Here is an 18950-nt window from a genome sequence, read left to right on the forward strand (position 1 = left end):
CTGAGTATTACGGGATGGGGAGGTTAATACAGTAGTTTCTTTTCTTTTTATCGCCAGAAAAAGGGACGTGGGTGAGGAAAAAATGCAGCCGTAGGGAGCACGAATGGGAGCATAGGAGGGAGTAGGCAAAGCCTCGTCCAGATAGAGAAAACCGGGGCTGTGGATGGACCCCACCTCTACACGTGGTTGCGTAGGGGAGCTGCGTGAGCGAGCGAGACCGATCGGTCGCCTGATTTCGAGGCTTTGCCTTCTCCCCAGGGGGCACGGGCATCTCCGTAGCCCTTTTACCTTTTCACGGTTGGGCAACGCGCCAAGAAATTTCACCTCCCGCCCCCGCAGTTCCTTCCCCCTCCCGGCGGCGACACCGGCGGCGGTGTCCGACTCCGCCCTCCTCCCGCCGCAGCACCTCCACTCCCCCGCACGTCCTCCCCGTGGCCGGATTCATTGTTGGAACCCTAGAAAGGGCTCCGCCTACGGCCTACCGCGGCACGTCGAGGGCGGCGCCTTCTTCCGGCGGCGCACATTCGCAGCCGCCGTCGGCACCCAGAGATCCTCCTCCCCTTGACCATCATTTCGTGCCTCTCCCCCGATGAGTCCGGCGCAATCCGAGCTCCTCCGTGTCAAGTCTCAGCCGCCGGGAGCTCCTCCGCATGAACTCGAGCGGCTCCGAGAGTTGCGGACTGCCGCTTCCCCGCAGCGGCTGCGTCATCCAAGATGCCTCTGCTGTGACGTCGCACGGCCGAGGAGGCGAGGAGCACGAAACTGTAAGTGCTAGATTGACAAGCGTTCGTGGTTCCATCTCAGTTTAAACTAGTGTAGTATGCTCGAAGGGAAAAATGCTTGGCAGCAGTAATGTGCAGCAGGCTACTAGCTGTACTGTACTACTCGAGAACTTGGGACTGACTTGATCCCATGCATGATCTCAAGCAGCACCGGCTCGCTTAGATCATGATCTGCAGTACCCAGAGGGAGGGATTACTGAGTCATCAGCTCCTTGCAAGTTGCAATTAAAGTTGTAACGGCAGTAGGCAATTAAAGATCTGCGTGTGTGATAAGGAGCCAGCAGCAGGAGCAATGCCTTCACCTATTTGGTTTTATGCCTGATTTTATTTTTGGTTTGAAACAGAGCTTATCTGTGAAAATTTCAGCATTTCTCTTCTGTTGGAGTCAATCACATACAAATTTCAATTGATATTTATTCACACAAGTTTTTTATTTTTTTTATCAAATTAGATATCAGCCTGAACATAAAACATCCTAGAATACATTTGCCTGTGTGGATATTGTCAGTTCACACCTACGCACTAGGCACCTGATGGCACTTTGCCTGTGTATTGTTTAGTTAGCAATCTGAATTGCTTTGACGCGCAAATCAGATGCTCTAATTCTCATTCATCTATAGTGTCCTGTGAATTCTGATGTTCCCTTTTCTGATTCAGCTATAATGTTCTTCTTATGTGAATTCTGATGCTCCTTTTTTTTTTGCTAAATCTTAATCGGGAGGATTCAGCTCATCATGTTTAGTCTTGGCCATCTATATGCTTTTAATAAAGTTCCTTGTTGTGGTCATTATCAAATTATATCTCCCAATTCTAGTTTGCATGCTATTCTTTTTTCAACTTGTAAAAATACTACGCATTAAAAATTCATAATTTGAATTGTTGTGGTGTCAAATAGAGTACAAATAAAGATTATGTGCAAATGGAGAGATTAGACAAGTAGGGGCTATTGCTTGAGTTGGGTTCCTTGTTTGGGGCTGAAAAAGTAGGGACCAGCCCCTAGTCTTGGCCTTTAGGGGCTCCCACTGAAGATACTCTTTTCAGTAGCTCCCAGCCATGGAAGTCGCCGATCCAGCTCGGATCCACCGCGTGAGGATCACTCCAAAGCTCCCCTGGTTTTCTTTCTTGATGGCCCTCACTTGCACGCACTCCGCTGCTCAGGTCGGATGTACTGCTATGGGGTGGCCTTCTATGGTGACTCTTTTGGCTCCCTGCGCGCCTTGTCGATCTCCCTACCCAGTCAACGGGGACGGAGTAGCAGCACCTGAGTAGCAGCTGTGCGAGGGAGGACGCGAGCTCGTCTAAATCGACGATACATTTGCTGTCAGCATTCCTGAAGGCGATGAGTTAGCTTTGATCCTGCGCGAATGTGCAGTTCCTGGGGCGTTTTGTCGTCTCGAAGTCCTGAACCGGATGGCGTTGCCGCTGTCCCAAAGCGATGCAGCCCGAAAAGCCGTCTTCATCCTCGACAGCGGCAACCCGGCTTCAGCTTTGCATTTTTACGCCTGCTTAAGGCGTATTGGTAATTTGTTTATGCCTCCTCCACTTTTTTCCAGGCTTGGGACTGGCATTGGCAGTGTTAGCCCCGCCTACCCTCATTATAATATTAAATAAACTTAAGAAATAATTAGTGTATTTGTGATTAGCTATATTTTTAGTATTTCCCAAAGACCAATTAAAATTTAGCAACTGAATATGAAAACAGGTCTGATTGCATTCTCCATATAAAATGCTCCCTCCGTTCCTAAATATAGGTCTTTGTAGAGATTTCAACAGGTGACTACATACGGAACAGAATGAATGAATCTACGCTCTAAAATATGTCTATATACATCCGTATGTGGTAGTTTATTTGAAATCTCTAAAAAGACTTATATTTAGGAACGGAGGGAGTATAAGGATGTGCGGATGCTCTCACTACTGGTTTGTAATATATAATAAGGTTCAAGCATCAGATATCACATAATATAGATTGTCGATGTTTGGTATTAAGGAACTATTTCCACCAAATGTCAATGCATGTTCCAATACTTCTGCACGGTAGTAGACCATATTCGTCCTGCCATATCATGTTAGCATAGATAAGTCAGTTTTTATTTTCAGGATAGTATGCAGCGTACTAAATTTTTATATATGTACTTATTCTTATGTAATAGGCCAGTAGCCTCATCTTGTCGAAGAAGCATCATGCTGAAACTGTGTTATTTGTTCATACCTTTACAAAATTTCTTTATAGACTATGTTCTTGACGACATCATCCTCATTGCTATCTTCATCATTTACCATTACGCGCAGTCCATCTCTTTTTGTGACTCTTGAGAATGCTACATATAGCTGTCCATGTGTGAAAACTTGTGTAGGCAGATATAGTCCTACCTTGTTTAGAGACTGACCCTGGCTTTTGTTGATAGTCATAGCAAAACATATTGATATAGGATACTGTCTCCTTTTTAGAATGAACGGCCACGCTGATTCAGTTGGTGACATGACTATTCTTGGAATATACACCTTTTCTCCCACATGTGTTCCTGTTATTATCTGTGCTTCGACGAATCTTCTTCCAAGTTGAATAATAGTCATCCTTGTACCATTGCATAACCCAGCACTTTGGTTGATATTACGTAGGAGCATCACAGGTATGCCAACTTTTAATTTTAGCTCGTGATTTGGGATTCCAGGGAACGGTAAGCTGTTTAGGAATTCCGTTGGATATAACAGTTCTGTTTGTGCATTTAAGGATGTTGCTTTGCATACCGTGTCGTAGCTTAGATAAGTTTTCTCTTCACCTTGTAGCTGATCCATTATATACTCATTTATATCGCGAACTGTTTCGTTCCTTGGACATAATATTGCTCTTTCTTCTAAGAATTCTCGCTGACGATACCTCTCCTGCAAATTTGGATATATGCTTTCCACAATTGTTTTTTTTTGGATCATTTCCTTTCTTCAGTAGTATGTCACTTGGTATTTTTATCAATTCCTCACCTTCTGATGATGTATTTGTTCCGTCGCCAATATTCAGAATCCACTCCGCAAATTCTGCTACCCGTTGTTTCTCTGATTCATCATGTGTTGTGCAGTTGAGTCGCATGTTCTTTGTTAGCTTCAATATGTGAAAGTGCTTCCAAAGATATGACCTTTTAATGGATGCAGTGACTATGTTGTGTCTTCTTCCCTTTGGTATAACAGGAAGGATCTGGCGGAAGTCCCCTCCTAGAACCACTGTCATGCCACCGAATGGTCTCTTGCTGCTGTTGACATTTTTATGCCTTAATATATCCCTTAGAGTCCTGTCTAGCGCCTCAAAACATATCTTGTTTGCCATTGGAGCCTCATCCCGTAGTATCAGCGACGTCTTCTTTAGTAGGTCTGCCAAGTGTGAACCTTGTTTGATGTCACATGTTGACTCTTCTGTAAGGATTAGGGGGATGTGGAACCTCGAGTGTGCTGTTCTACCTCCCTGTAGAAGCAGAGCTGCAATACCACATGACGCCACTGCTAGTACTATCTTGCCTTCGGAACGCAGCTTTGTTGTGATTGCCTTCCACAGATATGTCTTACCTGTCCCACCATATCCGTCCACAAATATTTGTTTTCCCAAATCTTTGTCAACTGATTCCATTACTGAGTCAAATGCATGACGTTGTTCAGAGTTCAGACTACCAAAGATCCTTGAATGCTCTTCTTTTTGCTCCTCTTTGTTGTAGTTAATCTCTTCATTGAGTAGTCTGTTTCCAAGTTCTTTTATTTCTGAAGAATCTGGAAGTTCTATTCCGGGGTATTCCTTAAGTGTCTTTCCAGCTTGTCTCATTAACTTCTCTATTTCCACCAAGGTGTTTCCTTGCTTCTGTGAAGCTGTGAGGCAAAGCGTAGGATGGTTCAAGAGTTTTCTCTGTCTATACTCCATGTCTTCGCTTAGAACTTCCCAGCATGATTCCCACATATTTTTCGGGCTTGTGACTTCGCAGTGGCATAAGATTGTTGTGAATAGTTGTCTTAGCTGGTTGCCAGTCGCCCAGTTTGATGCCTCATTGATGCACTCAAGCCACTCTTTGTCGTCATCGAGGAATCCTAGTGCTTCGCAAGTAGATTTGTATGATGTGTGGACAACTCCATTTACTGTTCTGATGTCTTCGAAACATGTGCATCCTTTTTTGACGTTAAGTAGCATTCGCATGTAGTATTTTTCTCCGGTTGCTGGATGGGCACAATATATTCTTCCAACTGATCTTCCTTTCTTCCTTTTGCTCCACTTCGTCTCTTCTTCCATGCCCATTTTGATGGGAACTCTGCATATGTTAATTCTCTGGCTTCTTCACACATCTTGTTTGTTTCCATCCACTGTGTAAATTTAGTGATTCCTACTCTTTCTTTTCTTACTATCTTTGTTAAATCTGTAGAATCTGAGAAAATGACATGTTGCTCATTCTCCAGGTGGAAAGGCAACCTTTCGACGCAGGGATCTCTGAAGTTCATTTCGAATTGAAATATTCTCCAACACGCGTCATTCCCTGATATATATGTGCACTCTAGGTACCTCTTGATCTCATTGTTTTCTATTAGCGTTGTGGCTTGGTCATCACCTTTCTTTATGTATTTAAAAAGGTATTTTATTGATAGAGATCTGTTGCACGCCTCGACATTTATGTGTGCTTGATATTTGACCAGTATATTTCTATTGTATGGGACTACGTATCTGTTGTCCAACTTTACTTTCCCTTTCTGTATGTATCTTCCATTGTCTCGTCTTCTATATACTGGGTATCCATCTTCATCGACGGTGGTATTGCTGTTATATAATTTTGGGAACTTTCTTATACATCTGTTATCGACCATGCATGGTGACTTTGTGTTGGCTGCATCACATGGCCCATGTATCATGTAGTTTTCAACAGCTGCATATCCTTCTGGATCAATGTCCTTGTCTGGGATCTCTGCACAACGTCATGCATGGTGACTTTTCTTTTTTGTCGAGGAATATGACTATGTGGGCATGTGGGAGGCCCCTTTTTTGGAACTCTATTGTGTATATAACTACAATTTAGAAAATAACCATTAGTTATTTTGGTATAGAAAATTAAATAACAGGAGTGATCAAGTCAGTAGGGTATATTACTTGCAAGTGTTTTTCCAAAGTATCCCCTTTCTCTTATGTCTCTCATGAACTCCTTGAGCTTTATGTGGAACACTCGATCAACAATATCAGGTCTTTCATATGCTGTTTGGCCTACTTCCTGTAGCATAGCTTGAATCTCCGGCCAAGCTGTGTTGCACGTGAATGTCACAAATAGGTCTGGGTATCCAGCCCACCGACATATTGCCATAGCATCTTGGAAGTTTTGTGCTTTGTATCTAGGGCTATCTGTGAAGGTGGATGGCAGTAGTATCCTCTTTCCTACTTGGTCAGCCCTTGTATCTCCTCTATCTATTGTGTCCTGCAAGCCAGCATATAATTCCGTTCTTAGGTTTCCTTGATGTGTTTTGATCCAGTCTAGCCTATACTGCAAAATGCATGCAAGGGCATCCACAATGAACTGCAATGTAAGCTTTTCACACATCAGCAAGTGCATCGATTGGTTAGTACGTTGTTGTATACGATACGCATAGTATTCCAGCATTGTTACATGCTTTCTCTTGCATTTTGCACCTTCTTTTAATATGTAGGGTATATTTTCTCTGTACCCATCTTCTCCATAGGGGAACAATAGTGGATACTGCATAGCCATGAATTTTGGATGCTTCTGTGATATTCTTCTCGGCTTTGTGTCTCTGTACTGAACAATGATATCCCGTCCTTTTCTATTTTCTGCCGTATCATTCACAATCAAGGCTGCAACTTCAGTTGCAGATGGCATGTCATTCCGTCTTCCATCTGTGCGTCGCTTATTGATTAGTTTTAATCTCACGTTGTGATAGTCACCTTCTTCGAATCTGTCCCTTGCCATTCTGAATTTTTTTGCAAGTATATTATCTCTATCCAGCATATTTTTAAGGCCCTCGACGATGTGAGGATCTATTGACTCCCTTTTATCTTCTGATGTTGACGCATTAATCCTGTTTTTTACCTCATTTTCGGTGTCATAGATATACAACTGTGCCCAGCGTGGTTTATCTTCACCTTCAGGTAGTAGATTACCTATTCTGTGGTAGTTTTGCCCATTCATTCTAAAAACATAAGGACCACCGCCATTGTTTATTTCTGTGTCTACCTTTCCTCCCATTGTCGTGAAAGCGAACATGGAGTTGTACAATCTGATATTTTGCATGTAGTTTTTTGACCTCTTTCTGTTGTCTTTCCTTAGCAATTTCGTAAGGTAAGCCGGCGGCTCTCTGAATGGTGGCAAATCGACCTTGCCCTGTTGGCAACATAGTCCGAAAGATGGCATCCTTCTCGCTCTACCTGAAGTTCTTTCTTCGTACCAGAAAATTGCACCACATCGTTCACACTTGCAGCTTGGTTCTCCGAAGTTCCAAATTTCCATATCAGTCCTTTCCGATGTCCTGTTCAAGTTTCTGAATTTAGCATCAAATTTTATATTAGTAATGTATGTTCTCGTTCATACTAATAAAACAAACTTAATAGAGCTTACATATCTGGTGTTTTTTTGTTTCTCCTTGACTTTGATGTAGTACACCTTTTGTTACTTTTAGTCCTGTACACGTGCATACCAGAAATATCAGGTTCATGAATGTCCAAATTTTAGATGTTGACTGTATTTTCTTGTTACTTACCTTGTAGTCTTACCAGCCTCGTCGATCATTACTTCATTTTCTGTCGCTGGTTCTGCAACCCTCTTGCTTTGTATTTTTCTTTTCCTATACAATCTTGCCTCTTTAGCTTTGTCCCTGCATAAACATAAATGCCATTTAGTAGAAATAAGAGATGGAATTTCCGGCATAAGCAATACACATCTGTACAGGACATGGTTCCTTGTGGCAATCCAACAATGTTTTTTTGCCACAGTTTTTGTTTAACCATAGTCCATGGATATGTGCTATCATGATTCTTTTGTTTAAAAAACATACTTCGTAGCTACAGTCAGAACCAATTGTAACATGTTTTTGTGATTTAATAGAGCAATTTAAATTAGCTGCACCTGAAGATATGGAAATGCATGGGCGACCGGGCATTATAAGCATTTGTTTACAGTAAAATGTTTAAGATCAAATTTTACTACATCAAATCCACCGAGTTAATGAAGGGATTTTTGTAAGCTTTGGAAGATTTGAGTACATAGATAGCAGAACTGATGTGCAAAGCAGAAGCAAGCTATATAATGTTGTTTCCAGTATACTGTGGTAGCAGTCGTGCATCATTAATGATAAAGTTTAGCAATTGAATTCAGAGAAGTAATTAAACCAAATTGTTGATAATACACATAAGGGCAAAACTCTGAAGATTTGCTTACTTCACATGGATCAGAAGTTGTTCTTCTAGTATAGTTGCACGGCCTGGCACTTCTCCATTTATGATCGAAGTCTGTCTCATTTTCTTTGCTTGAAGTTTGATTCTCCTTTCTAATCTTGCCATTTTTGTTGATTGTCTGAATTCACATCAATGAGATAATAAATTAAAATATCATTTTCCCTGTCCAAGCTAAAATTAATTACGAACCCACATGTGCCTAACGGGAGTTGTTGCATTTTTAGTTGTAACATTCTTGTGATACCACTAATAAAAGATTCATGATTAGTAATGGATCACCTTGTTGGATTGCATATTTGATTGGTCTTAACCATCTTGGCAGGTTTCTCACATTCCTTGCTATGTGGCCCACCTTTTCTTTTCATTGTTTCTTCCTGCACAATAGAGTGCAAATATGATGTTAAAGGGGATGATATTATAATATCATTACGGACAGTGTCCGACCCAGAAACTGTGGTTTGCTGGGGCGATGGACGGCAAGTCGGCAACAGAGATTGATGTCGATGCACCCGCTGGTCGCTGGACAGGGGATTACCCTGCTCCGCCACTTGAGACCTCGGTCGTCCGGCCCTACTTGCCCCAATGGTGGGTCCACCATTGATTACAAAGTAGTGCACAAGTTTATGAAGAATTATTATTTTTATTACTTTTCACTTTATAAATATTCGTTTTTTGTTTTAGAAGTAAAGGAGATCAACTTTCAAGACCAGTGATTGTGCTGAAAGCTTTAATTTTGAAGAGGATGTTAAGTTCCAATCGTCGTGTGAAGACACGAATATTGTGAGTATTTTTTAATAAAAGGCAACTGAGGCAATCTCTACCTGATTAATGAGGTACTTTTTGTAGACAGAATTACTGAGGTACTCAGGCACAATATTATGTGAACCATTATCTGTTCTACAAATTGCAAGTGGATACCATACTGCACTGCTCTTTGCTTCTGAATAAAACATATTCATTACATTGTTGCAATTAGACTTCAGACCTATGGAAGCTGTTCCACATCCCCAAATTTATAGTAGAGGAACACGCTAGTCAATTAAAGAAGGTTTAGTGAGGAATAAGATTGTAATTGAGGATGGCAAGTTCATGGGCAATAAGGATCGAAAAATCACAAGGGGTAAAATGCACACATCACAACATATTTTAAGGTGCTTCCTTACTTGCGCAAATATGAATGACACTATGAACTTTGTATCAGATAAACAAATTAGGTTAACCTTTTGCTATCATGATGCTATACATTAACTTGAAAGGATAGTATGGTAACAGGTGCTTAAGTGGCGGAAGGAGATGGTGCTCATGGGCCTATTTAATACTGTTGTGAATATAATTAAGAAGTTCATTCTTTTAGAATATTATGTGAATTGCCATGTAGAAATCAAGAAACTGGACTACAGGGTAGTATTCCTGTATTAATTTAACATCATCTCCATTTTTAGTTCAACCCTAAATACCAGTTTCTTGTCAAATTTTTAGCAGTTTCCTTTCATTTTCTGCAACGCATTGCTCTTTGACCTCATAAATATCCTCTAATGATTCATTTCCTGTCACCTCTGTAGATATCTACATATTCAAAGTTTGTCCCTTGTTACTTTTTCAAATATCACATGACCTGATAAGATACATATCAGATACAAAAATTAAGTTAATTTTCAGCTATCATGATGCCATGCATTAACTTGAAAGGATACTATTATGATGAAAGGTGCTTAAGTAGTGCAAGATGAGGTGTCTAGGGGCCTATTTAAGACCTGTGAATATAATGAAGAAGTTCATCGACACTTTTTATATAGTATATTATGTGAACCTCCATGTAGAAGCCAAAGAAATGGGGATTCAGAGTACTATTAATTTATTGTTATTGTCTCAATTTTTATTTCAACCATAGATATCAGCCTTTACCGTCGAAACTTTAGAGATTTTCTTTTATTTTCTACCGCACATGCTATTTGACCCCATATATGTATTCTCTAATGATTTATTTTTTGGCCATCTCAATAGGTATATATTCTTGTTGGACCGGGAATGCCAATTCTAGGAATTGTAACATTTGTGATGGGCGGCTCATTTTTTCTCAATATTTTCCGGTTATCCTCAATATTTTAATAAGATGCTATTAAACATAGAATGATCTGAAACTTCTGATTTTTTGTACCTTCGATGACATCTTTTACCTATGCTAATCCCATGCAGAGTGTAGAATCACGTTAACTACTCATATATTCTCCATTCATGGAATCAATATGTACGCATTGTGTGAAAAAAGTATTCAAATCTTTTCTTTGATGGTGTTTAAGAGTTGGGTAACCATATAATATTAAAGTGGGCAAAAGTATTAAGTATAAAAACTAACATGATGTGCTAAGATGGTGCCTGTGCATTTCAAAGAACTAGCACCGAGATACAATGTCTTCAAACACTTCATGTATAAGTTCCTAGTCTAAATCCTGCAAAACTAATACTGGATTACTCCCTTTGATTCATATTAATTGTCGCAGCTTTAGTAAAACTTTATACTAAAGTTGTACTAAATGTGTGACAATTAATATGGATCAGGGAGTAGCTAATTACGTTTTAATGGCAACACTAACATCATCTTGCATGTCCACACAAAAAATACCTTAGGTAGAACTAACATTGATCTAAAACATCTTCAACTACATTGTGTCAAAATTTCATGTCTAAGGCCCCCATATGTTTTTTGGGGAAAAAATAATCCAAATGAGAACGAGCTAATACGATATCACATAGTTAATTACAAGCTCAACAAACAACTAAACGATACCATGCATGTCAAAAACAATCCATGCATTGCATACCTAGAACATTGACGTCCAGCTATTCTATTACTTTGGATGTATAAAATCCACTCCAGAATTATCCAAGTCCCCTCTCCAAAACACTAATCAATTACTAAAACAACAGAAAATACGTACTTAAGAAGTAATCAAACTTAAATCATATACCTTGCATGTGTAAAGGAAAATAGGCATATGATAGATCTTACCTTGATCTATCTTTTCTTCAACTGTAACATCTTCTAAATCTGATCCCAAATAGTTAGAAATCGCAGTCAGAAGCTGGTATGCACTGTTTTCTTTTCATCCCTGGTCTAAGAACAAAGTGAGAGAGAGAGAGAGCAACCAGAGAGGTAAGATGAGGCACGGACTGCTTCCCCCCTCAGGGAAACAACTAGTTTTAAAGACCCATGCACATGCCCAACAGGACAAATTGGTTCAGGCTACTCGTAGTTAAAAGTACTCCCTCCGTCTCAAAATAAGTGACTCAACTTTGTACCGACTTTAATAGAAAGTTAGTACAAAGTTGAGTCATTTATTTTGGGACTGATAGAGTATAGGGTAGTATTAGTGTATGGTATTATCTTTTTTCTTTAAAAATATACTATAAAGATGAGATTGCATAATAATTCTCTCATTGCTAGTGTATTTTGCTTTGTACACAGAAGCATGTGATCTCCGGTAAAAGAAGCTATTTTCCTGGCCTTGTCATAAATTAAGAAAAAGACGCTCATTCGAGTTCCAAATGTGCATGCGTATTTTCATGGACCAAAACAAGTATAATCTTGAAATTTTCTTTCCTTGAATTGAAATTATTATTTTTATCCAAAACATACATGTTCATCTTTGGTAAAGAATCCTAAGACTTGAACAAATAGTACATGCGTAATGTTTTTTTATATGACCCGCCAACCATGTTCAACTGCCATTAGCGTTTCTAACATGGCGCAGTGTAGCTTGTTTAAGGTAAGTAGTTTATTCCTTTTTCAGAAGAATCCAATCAAGGTAACTCCCGCTCCCGCTCTCCTAGGGTTCCCCCCGCCGCCGGAGCCCACCGCCGCTAGCCCTCTTTCCCATTCCCCCTCCCCTCCCTCCCCCCTCCATCCCCTGTAGCGCTCCCGTCGCCCCTCGAGGTGGCGGAGCGCCTCCCCCTGCCGCCTCGTCTCGTCCCGCTCTCCTCGTCCCTCCCCTTCGCCGCCGCCGGCAGAGGCCACCGGCGTAGCCCGGGTGGCGCCGGCGGATGTCCCTTTCTCGCTCGCTAGGAGGTGGAGTCGGGGCTCCCTCCTGCCCGGCGGCGGTGCAGCTCGGCGGGCGTCGGTGTGGCTCGGCGGCGGGTCCGCGGGCCTCGAGCACCATTGACGCGGCGGCATGGCCGTTGGCTACGGGGCGGCGTGGAGTGCTGCTGGCCGGCGGCGCCCGCTCGGCCCAGATCTGGGCCCTTTTGGGCCCATCTGGGCTGGGGCGGGCTGGCGGTTCGGGGCACGGTGGCGCCGCTCCCTGTTGGTGGCGGCGAGGCGGCGGTGAGTGCAGGTGATGATGGCTCCCGCGGCCGGCGTGTTGCAGCGTGGCAATAGGGATTGTCCGGATCCGTTGGGGTCCGGTCGGGCCTGTGGAGGCCTGGTAAGTCCTTGTCGCTACGTCCGGTCGGCTCCGCGGCGCGGTGGAGGCTGTCCCCTCCTGTCGGTTGCGTTGCGATTGCCCCCGAGCCCAGTGTCCCCTCGTCCTCCCTCCAGGCCTCATGTTGGTGGCCTCAGTGAGACGGTGAAGTTGGTGCGGCATCCGTGGTGGCACAGGCTGGTGGGCGGCATGTTGGGCGGTGCACTCTCGAGTGTCTGTGATGGTGTTGGTTTCGGGGCGGGAGAAATCCCTGGCGGCTCGTCCGCCACCGGCGTGGCTACACCCGTAGGCGTTGCCGGACCTTCTTGAGGGGCGTCGGTGATACCCCTTCCTATCTACCATCCGCGTGCCGGGGGAAACCCTAGGACTTGTTCGTGTTGGGGAACGCAGTAATTTCAAAAAAAATTTTACGCACACGCAAGATCCATCTAGGTGATGCATAGCAACGGGAGGGGAGAGTGTTGTCTACGTACCCTCGTAGATCGAAAGTGGAAGCGTTATGACAACGCAGTTGATGTAGTCGTACGTCTTCACGATCCGATCGATCCTAGTACCGAAAGTACGGCACCTCCGCGATCTGCACACGTTCAGCTCGGTGGCGTCCCACGAACTCTCGATCCAGCTGAGTGTCGAGGGAGAGCTTCGTCAGCACGATGGCGTGATGACGGTGATGATGAAGTTACCAGCGCAGGGCTTCGCCTAAGCACTGCAACGATATGACCGAGGTGGATTATGGTGGATGGGGGCACCGCACACGGCTAAGACAATGTCAACTTGTGTGTCTATGGGGTGCCCCCTCCCCACGTATATAAAGGAGGGAGGGGGGAGGCTGGCCGGCCTCTCTAGGTGCGCCAAGGGGGGAGGAGTCCTCCTAGTGGGAGTATGACTCCCCCTTTCCTAGTCCCACTAGGAATAGAAGGAAGAGGGGGAAGGAGAAAGGAAAGGGGGGCCGCCCCCCTCACCCAATTCAGATTGGGCTTGGGGGGGGGGGCGCCCCCTCTTAGGCTGCCTTCTCTTCTCTCCCACTAAGGCCCATTAAGGCCCATATGCTCCCCGGGGGTTTCCGGTAACCTCCCGGTACTCTGGTAAATGCCCGAACTCACCCGAAACCATTCCGATGTCCAAACATAGTCATCCAATATATCGATCTTTATGTCTCGACCATTTCGAGACTCCTCGTCATGTCCATGATCATATCCGGGACTCCGAACTTTAAGCGTGCGGACCCTACGGGTTCGAGAACTATGTAGACATGACCGAGACACGTCTCCGGTCAATAACCAATAGCGGAACCTGGATGTCCCACATATTCTATGAAGATCTTTATCGGTCAAACTGCATAACAACATACGTTGTTCCCTTTGTCATCGGTATGTTACTTGCCCGAGATTCGATCGTCGGTATCTCAATACCTAGTTCAATCTCGTTACCGGCAAGTCTCTTTACTCGTTCCTCAATGCATCATCCCGCAACTAACTCATTAGTCACATTGCTTGCAAGGCTTATAGTGATGTGCATTACCGAGAGGGCCCAGAGATACCTCTCCAACAATCGGAGTGACAAATCCTAATCTCGATCTATGCCAACTCAACAAACACCATCGGAGACACCTGTAGAGCACCTTTATAATCACCCAGTTACGTTGTGACGTTTGGTAGCACACAAAGTGTTCCTCCGGTATTCGGGAGTTGCATAATCTTATAGTCATAGGAACATGTATAAGTCATGAAGAAAGCAATAGCAACATACTAAACGATCAAGTGCTAAGCTAACGGAATGGGTCAAGTCAATCACATCATTCTCTAATGATGTTATCCCATTAATCAAATGACAACTCATGTCTATGGCTAGGAAACTTAACCATCTTTGATTCAACGAGCTAGTCAAGTAGAGGCATACTAGTGACACTCTGTTTGTCTATGTATTCACACATGTACTAAGTTTCCGGTTAATACAATTCTAGCATGAATAATAACCATTTATCATGATATAAGGAAATATAAATAAAAACTTTATTATTGCCTCTAGGGCATATTTCCTTCAGCCTCCCACTTGCACTAGAGTCAATAATCTAGATTACACAGTAATGATTCTAACACCCATGGAGTCTTGGTGCTGATCATGTTTTGCTCGTGAGAGAGGCTTAGTCAACGGGTCTGCAACATTCAGATCCGTATGTATCTTGCAAATCTCTATGTCTCCCTCCTTGACTTGATCGTGGATGGAATTGAAGCATCTCTTGATGCGCTTGGTTCTCTTGTGAAATCTGGATTCCTTTGCCAAGGCAATTGCACCAGTATTGTCACAAAAGATTTTCATTAGACTCGATGCACTAGGTATGACACCTAGATCGAATATGAACTCCTTCATTCAGACTCCTTCATTTGCTGCTTCCGAAGCAGCTATGTACTCCGCTTCACACGTAGATCCCGCCACGACGCTTTGCTTAGAACTGCACCAACTGACAGCTCCACCGTTCAATATAAATACGTATCCGGTTTGTGACTTAGAGTCATCCGGATCAGCGTCAAAGCTTGCATCGACGTAACCATTTACGACGAGCTCTTTGTCACCTCCATAAACGAGAAACATATCCTTAGTCCTTTTCAGGTATTTCAGGATGTTCTTGACCGCTGTCCAGTGATCCACTCCTGGATTACTTTGGTACCTCCCTGCTAAACTAATAGCAAGGCACACATCAGGTCTGGTACACAACATTGCATACATGATAGAACCTATGGCTGAAGCATAGGGAATGACTTTCATTTTCTCTCTATCTTTTGCAGTGGTCGCGCATTGAGTCTGACTCAATTTCACACCTTGTAACACAGGCAAGAACCCTTTCTTTTCTTGATCCATTTTGAACTTCTTCAAAACTTTATCAAGGTATGTGCTTTGTGAAAGTCCAATTAAGCGTCTTGATCTATCTCTATAGATCTTGATGCCTAATATATAAGCATCTTCACCGAGGTCTTTCATTGAAAAACTCTTATTCAAGTATCCTTTTATGCTATCCAGAAATTCTATATCATTTCCAATCAACAATATGTCATCCACATATAATATTGGTAATGCTACAGAGCTCCCACTCACTTTGGGATGATACCAAGTCTGTCACGACCGGATTTTTGGGATGATAATTTCCCAGAAAAAAACGGCCTTTGTGCTCACCAGCCCCAGGATTACTGTTAGCTGATGAGGCACCAACTTGATACAAGGATTCCAAGCAATGTACAAAAAAAAATATGTAGTACAAGACCATTGTGGCCTAGGAGTACCACATTTGGTTTCTAATGGTTGAGGGCGGAAGCGGTTGGATACATCTGCGTCTATGGGACTCCATTTCCCACAAGAACAGCTGACCAGGATAACTCCTATCTTCGCCAGGCTGCTATCGTCAACACGTAGGTTCCGAGGCTGTCACCGCGATGCTTATCTCCATGCGCGAAAATCTGGCCAAGACAATAGCCAGGGACAAGCCAGTGAGTACGTTTGAATATACTCGCAAACATTTAGAACACGGGTATAATATGACAGGCGATAATCATACTCCGAAACATTTATAATGATGAGTCTGCCATGAAGTAAACAGAGATATGGGATGCACGCGTGCAGAAAAAAAATATGGACGTGCAATACGGAAGTAAAAGAAATGCACTGAGCGAGGGTCTGAATGACTCCTCGAGAGGAAACTGCAAGAATAATGATGCCGGTGCCAAACGAGGGTCTGAATGACTCCTCGAGAGGAAGATGCAAGAATATTAATGCCTCAGTCGGGCGTCAGGGCGACACCACGTAAAGGGCTTATAACAGAAAAAGAAAGACAGTGCGTGCCACAGTCGGACGTCTGAGCAACATCACATAAAGGGCTTATAAAAGAATAAATAAACCACACGCATGCCGCAGTCGGGCGTCTGAGCGACACCACAGAAAGGGCTTATAAAAGAATAATCACCGTGGATATCCAGGAGGTAGAACCATCCCAGGGATACTCAATACAATACATAATGTAAAAGGTTAGTCCGTAATAATAACAACAAAAGTACAACATGATCTTCAGATGTCACAGGTCATAAATGAAAATCTAGTCTAGCCGTTTCTCCATCCGAAGACCATCACTGAGCTCTAGCTAATTCGTTCTCCATCCGAATACCGTTACTATGATCCAGTTAACCGTGTCTCCATCCGAAAACCGTTACTAAGCTTCTAGTTAAATCGTTCTCCATCCGAATACCGTTACTAGACTCGATTTAGACTGTGGTCCTTACCTATGAACATGGCTATCCAACAGGATGTATCCTCTGCAGAGGGAGTACTATTTTCCCACGAGTAACGGATTTATTTAGTCCACCGGGACTAATTCCGTCTATGGCCTTTTAATTGAAAACACGCCTGACCTGCACACACCAGCTTAACTCACCGGTGTCTGGAATCACCCACGACACCTGCCAAGCAAAACTCTAAGTGGGGAGGCTACAACCTCGACGTAGCATGGGATCAAATTTCTATTCGCGCGCTCTAAGGGGGTGCCCCCCCTCTCGGTCCCAACCGGAAAACACCCATGCCCCCGGACCAAGTGGCATGCCTACCGGAGGCCTCCGGTATCTTCCACTATGGCCTCTCTGTACGGTGTGTGCTTTGGCAAGGGGTTGACAACTTACTGAACCATGCCCCGTCTACGACAGGGACAAGTGGTGGTACCAACAAATAGGGAAGCTACTGACCAAGACTCGACTTACGACCGACTCAGGTGGTCCAAGTATCCTCCAACAATATTACCATTAGTGGAATAAATCACCACTCATCAAGCCTCACCATGCCATGCCGGACATACTCGTCAGGGACTAGGGACAAGCTCGTGTCTACCCAAGACCACGACTTTCCCGGCTACCTTCCGGTATGCATGAGGAGCTCACGAGGATGATCTAAAACACTAGCGTATCCATTGCTGACCACAAAACAACTCCAAAGTGCACTCATGTACGAGACTTTATCGCTACATAGAGATAACGCATACTCCAAGCCAACTGGTGTTGTAATCGCATCAGAACACCACAACGGAATATTATGCCAGAGTTCAGAAATGCTTGCCTTCGAGAGTATGCAAAGGATGCACTTTTTGGAAGCTTTCCCTTTTCTCAAAAAATCCTATTTTGAGAAATATCCAAACAACACATATTTCAAACACAGTACAAAAATTTGTCTCAAATATTTTTTAAATAAATCTTAAAATAAACTAGATGAAATTTGAGAGAGGTAGGAAAAAGAATCAACTCATTTGGAGTTTTATTTTAAAAGTTATAGCTGGTCAAAGTCTGGTCAAATCTCTGTTTTAATAAAAACAGAAAAAGGAAAACGCTTCGGGGAAAATACGCTTTCAAAGCAGAGGTGACGTACTCCGGGCCTTTGCGCTTTCACTTAAACAGAGAGAATGGCCGCGCGTGTCACTGACAGTGGGTCCAAGGGGTCCACTGGTCAGGTTTGACCGTTCTCCCTCTCCCTCCCTTCTCTCTGCCCGAACGGCGCGGGGCTCCGACGATCGCCGGCGACGAACGGCGGCTCCTCGAGGGCATCTGAGGGCAGGGATGGGTTGGCCAGACCGAGGCGGTCCTCTCGGTGGGTGCTAGGCAGGTGGGGACGGAGGAGGTCACCGGCGGCGAGCTCCGTGGCGGACGGGGGTTTGGGAGCAAAGTGCGCTTTGGGCTCTGGTGATCTCCGATCGAGGCTGAGATGCTGGGCAGCTCCGCAAGGACCAGGGGAAACTATTGATGGCGTTGGTTGGGCGGGGGAGGCTCCGGTTGCGACGAATGGCACTGGATTGCGGCGGCGACCGAGCTGGCCGGAGACGAGGAAGAAAGGACTTTCCCCGACGATTGCTGGCCGTGGGAGCACTACGGGGGTGGACTGGGGTTGCCTGAGTGCTCGGAGGAGCACGGGGCCTCCTTTTATAGCACGACGGGGCTGGCTCCGCGGCGGTGGATAAGATCGACGACGGGTCGCCGTTGCTGTAGCTGCAGGGCGTCGTGGCGGCGACGAACGCGTGCCGACGAGCATGAGGATAAGCACGGGCTGTTCCCTGGGGCAGCTGGCGTGCGCGGGTGGCTTGGGCGGCGCCGTCCACGGCAGAGCCCGCTGCCGACGCCGGCGTGCTGCCAAGGGAGCTCTGGCGGCGGCGCTGTAGGGCGCCAGTGCGGCTTGGAGCGTACTGGTGAGAGGGCGAGTGCGCGGCGCGGCTCTGCAGGCGAGCTGGGTCCGGTGACGGGACACGTCGAGGGTGGCAGTGCGGCGCGGCGACTCAGTGCGCGCGCGTGCAAAACGTGCGCTCTG

The 18950-nt window shown here is 44.4% G+C and overlaps 2 protein-coding genes and 1 long non-coding RNA gene across 7 annotated transcripts; 1 reads left to right on the forward strand and 2 right to left on the reverse strand.

The window, feature by feature from the left end:
* Window positions 1-255: 255 nt before the first annotated feature.
* Window positions 256-10362, forward strand: LOC109739476 (uncharacterized). Of its 3 annotated transcripts, none has more exons than XR_006665206.2 (5): window positions 258-764; window positions 5214-5312; window positions 7082-8790; window positions 8887-8985; window positions 10210-10362. It is a non-coding gene; the product is annotated as an uncharacterized lncRNA (long non-coding RNA). The 3 variants fall into 3 exon arrangements; XR_005759746.3 differs by having other exon boundaries at window positions 267-764; window positions 8528-8790; XR_012187430.1 differs by having other exon boundaries at window positions 256-764; window positions 5214-8790.
* On the reverse strand, window positions 1639-5207 carry LOC120966298 (uncharacterized). The gene is made up of 2 exons (XM_040392221.2): window positions 2995-5207; window positions 1639-2838 (listed from the first exon to the last, which is right to left on the reverse strand). Exon 1 carries the CDS (start codon window positions 5053-5055, stop codon window positions 3589-3591), a length of 1467 nt encoding a protein of 488 aa, XP_040248155.1. The 5' UTR covers window positions 5056-5207; the 3' UTR covers window positions 1639-2838; window positions 2995-3588.
* On the reverse strand, window positions 5583-8571 carry LOC109739475 (uncharacterized). 3 transcript variants are annotated; one of them, XM_020298564.4, is made up of 6 exons: window positions 8485-8571; window positions 8189-8323; window positions 7512-7625; window positions 7370-7432; window positions 5896-7280; window positions 5583-5813 (listed from the first exon to the last, which is right to left on the reverse strand). In XM_020298564.4, the coding sequence occupies exons 1-6, from the start codon at window positions 8568-8570 to the stop codon at window positions 5692-5694; spliced, it is 1905 nt and encodes a 634-aa protein (XP_020154153.2). In that variant the 5' UTR covers window position 8571; the 3' UTR covers window positions 5583-5691. The 3 variants fall into 3 exon arrangements, with proteins under 3 accessions (XP_020154153.2, XP_040248153.1, XP_073357321.1); XM_040392219.3 differs by having other exon boundaries at window positions 5896-7292; XM_073501220.1 differs by lacking the exon at window positions 5583-5813 and having other exon boundaries at window positions 5820-7292.
* Window positions 10363-18950: the final 8588 nt, after the last annotated feature.

Source organism: Aegilops tauschii, chromosome 6 (assembly GCF_002575655.3).
Source record: "Aegilops tauschii subsp. strangulata cultivar AL8/78 chromosome 6, Aet v6.0, whole genome shotgun sequence".
Lineage (NCBI taxonomy): Eukaryota > Viridiplantae > Streptophyta > Magnoliopsida > Poales > Poaceae > Aegilops > Aegilops tauschii.

Excerpts from the sequence above, each read along its gene's own strand:
- LOC120966298 (XM_040392221.2), bottom strand. The coding sequence starts at position 5,055 with ATGGGCATGGAAGAAGAGACGAAGTGGAGCAAAAGGAAGAAAGGAAGA.
- LOC109739475 (XM_040392219.3), bottom strand. The coding sequence starts at position 8,570 with ATGAAAAGAAAAGGTGGGCCACATAGCAAGGAATGTGAGAAACCTGCC. Across the intron at positions 7,626-8,188 it reads CAACTTCTGATCCATGTGAA|GGACAAAGCTAAAGAGGCAA; the intron begins GTAAGCAAATCT and ends ATGTTTATGCAG. Across the intron at positions 5,814-5,895 it reads CTTTGGAAAAACACTTGCAA|TTATATACACAATAGAGTTC; the intron begins GTAATATACCCT and ends TCTAAATTGTAG.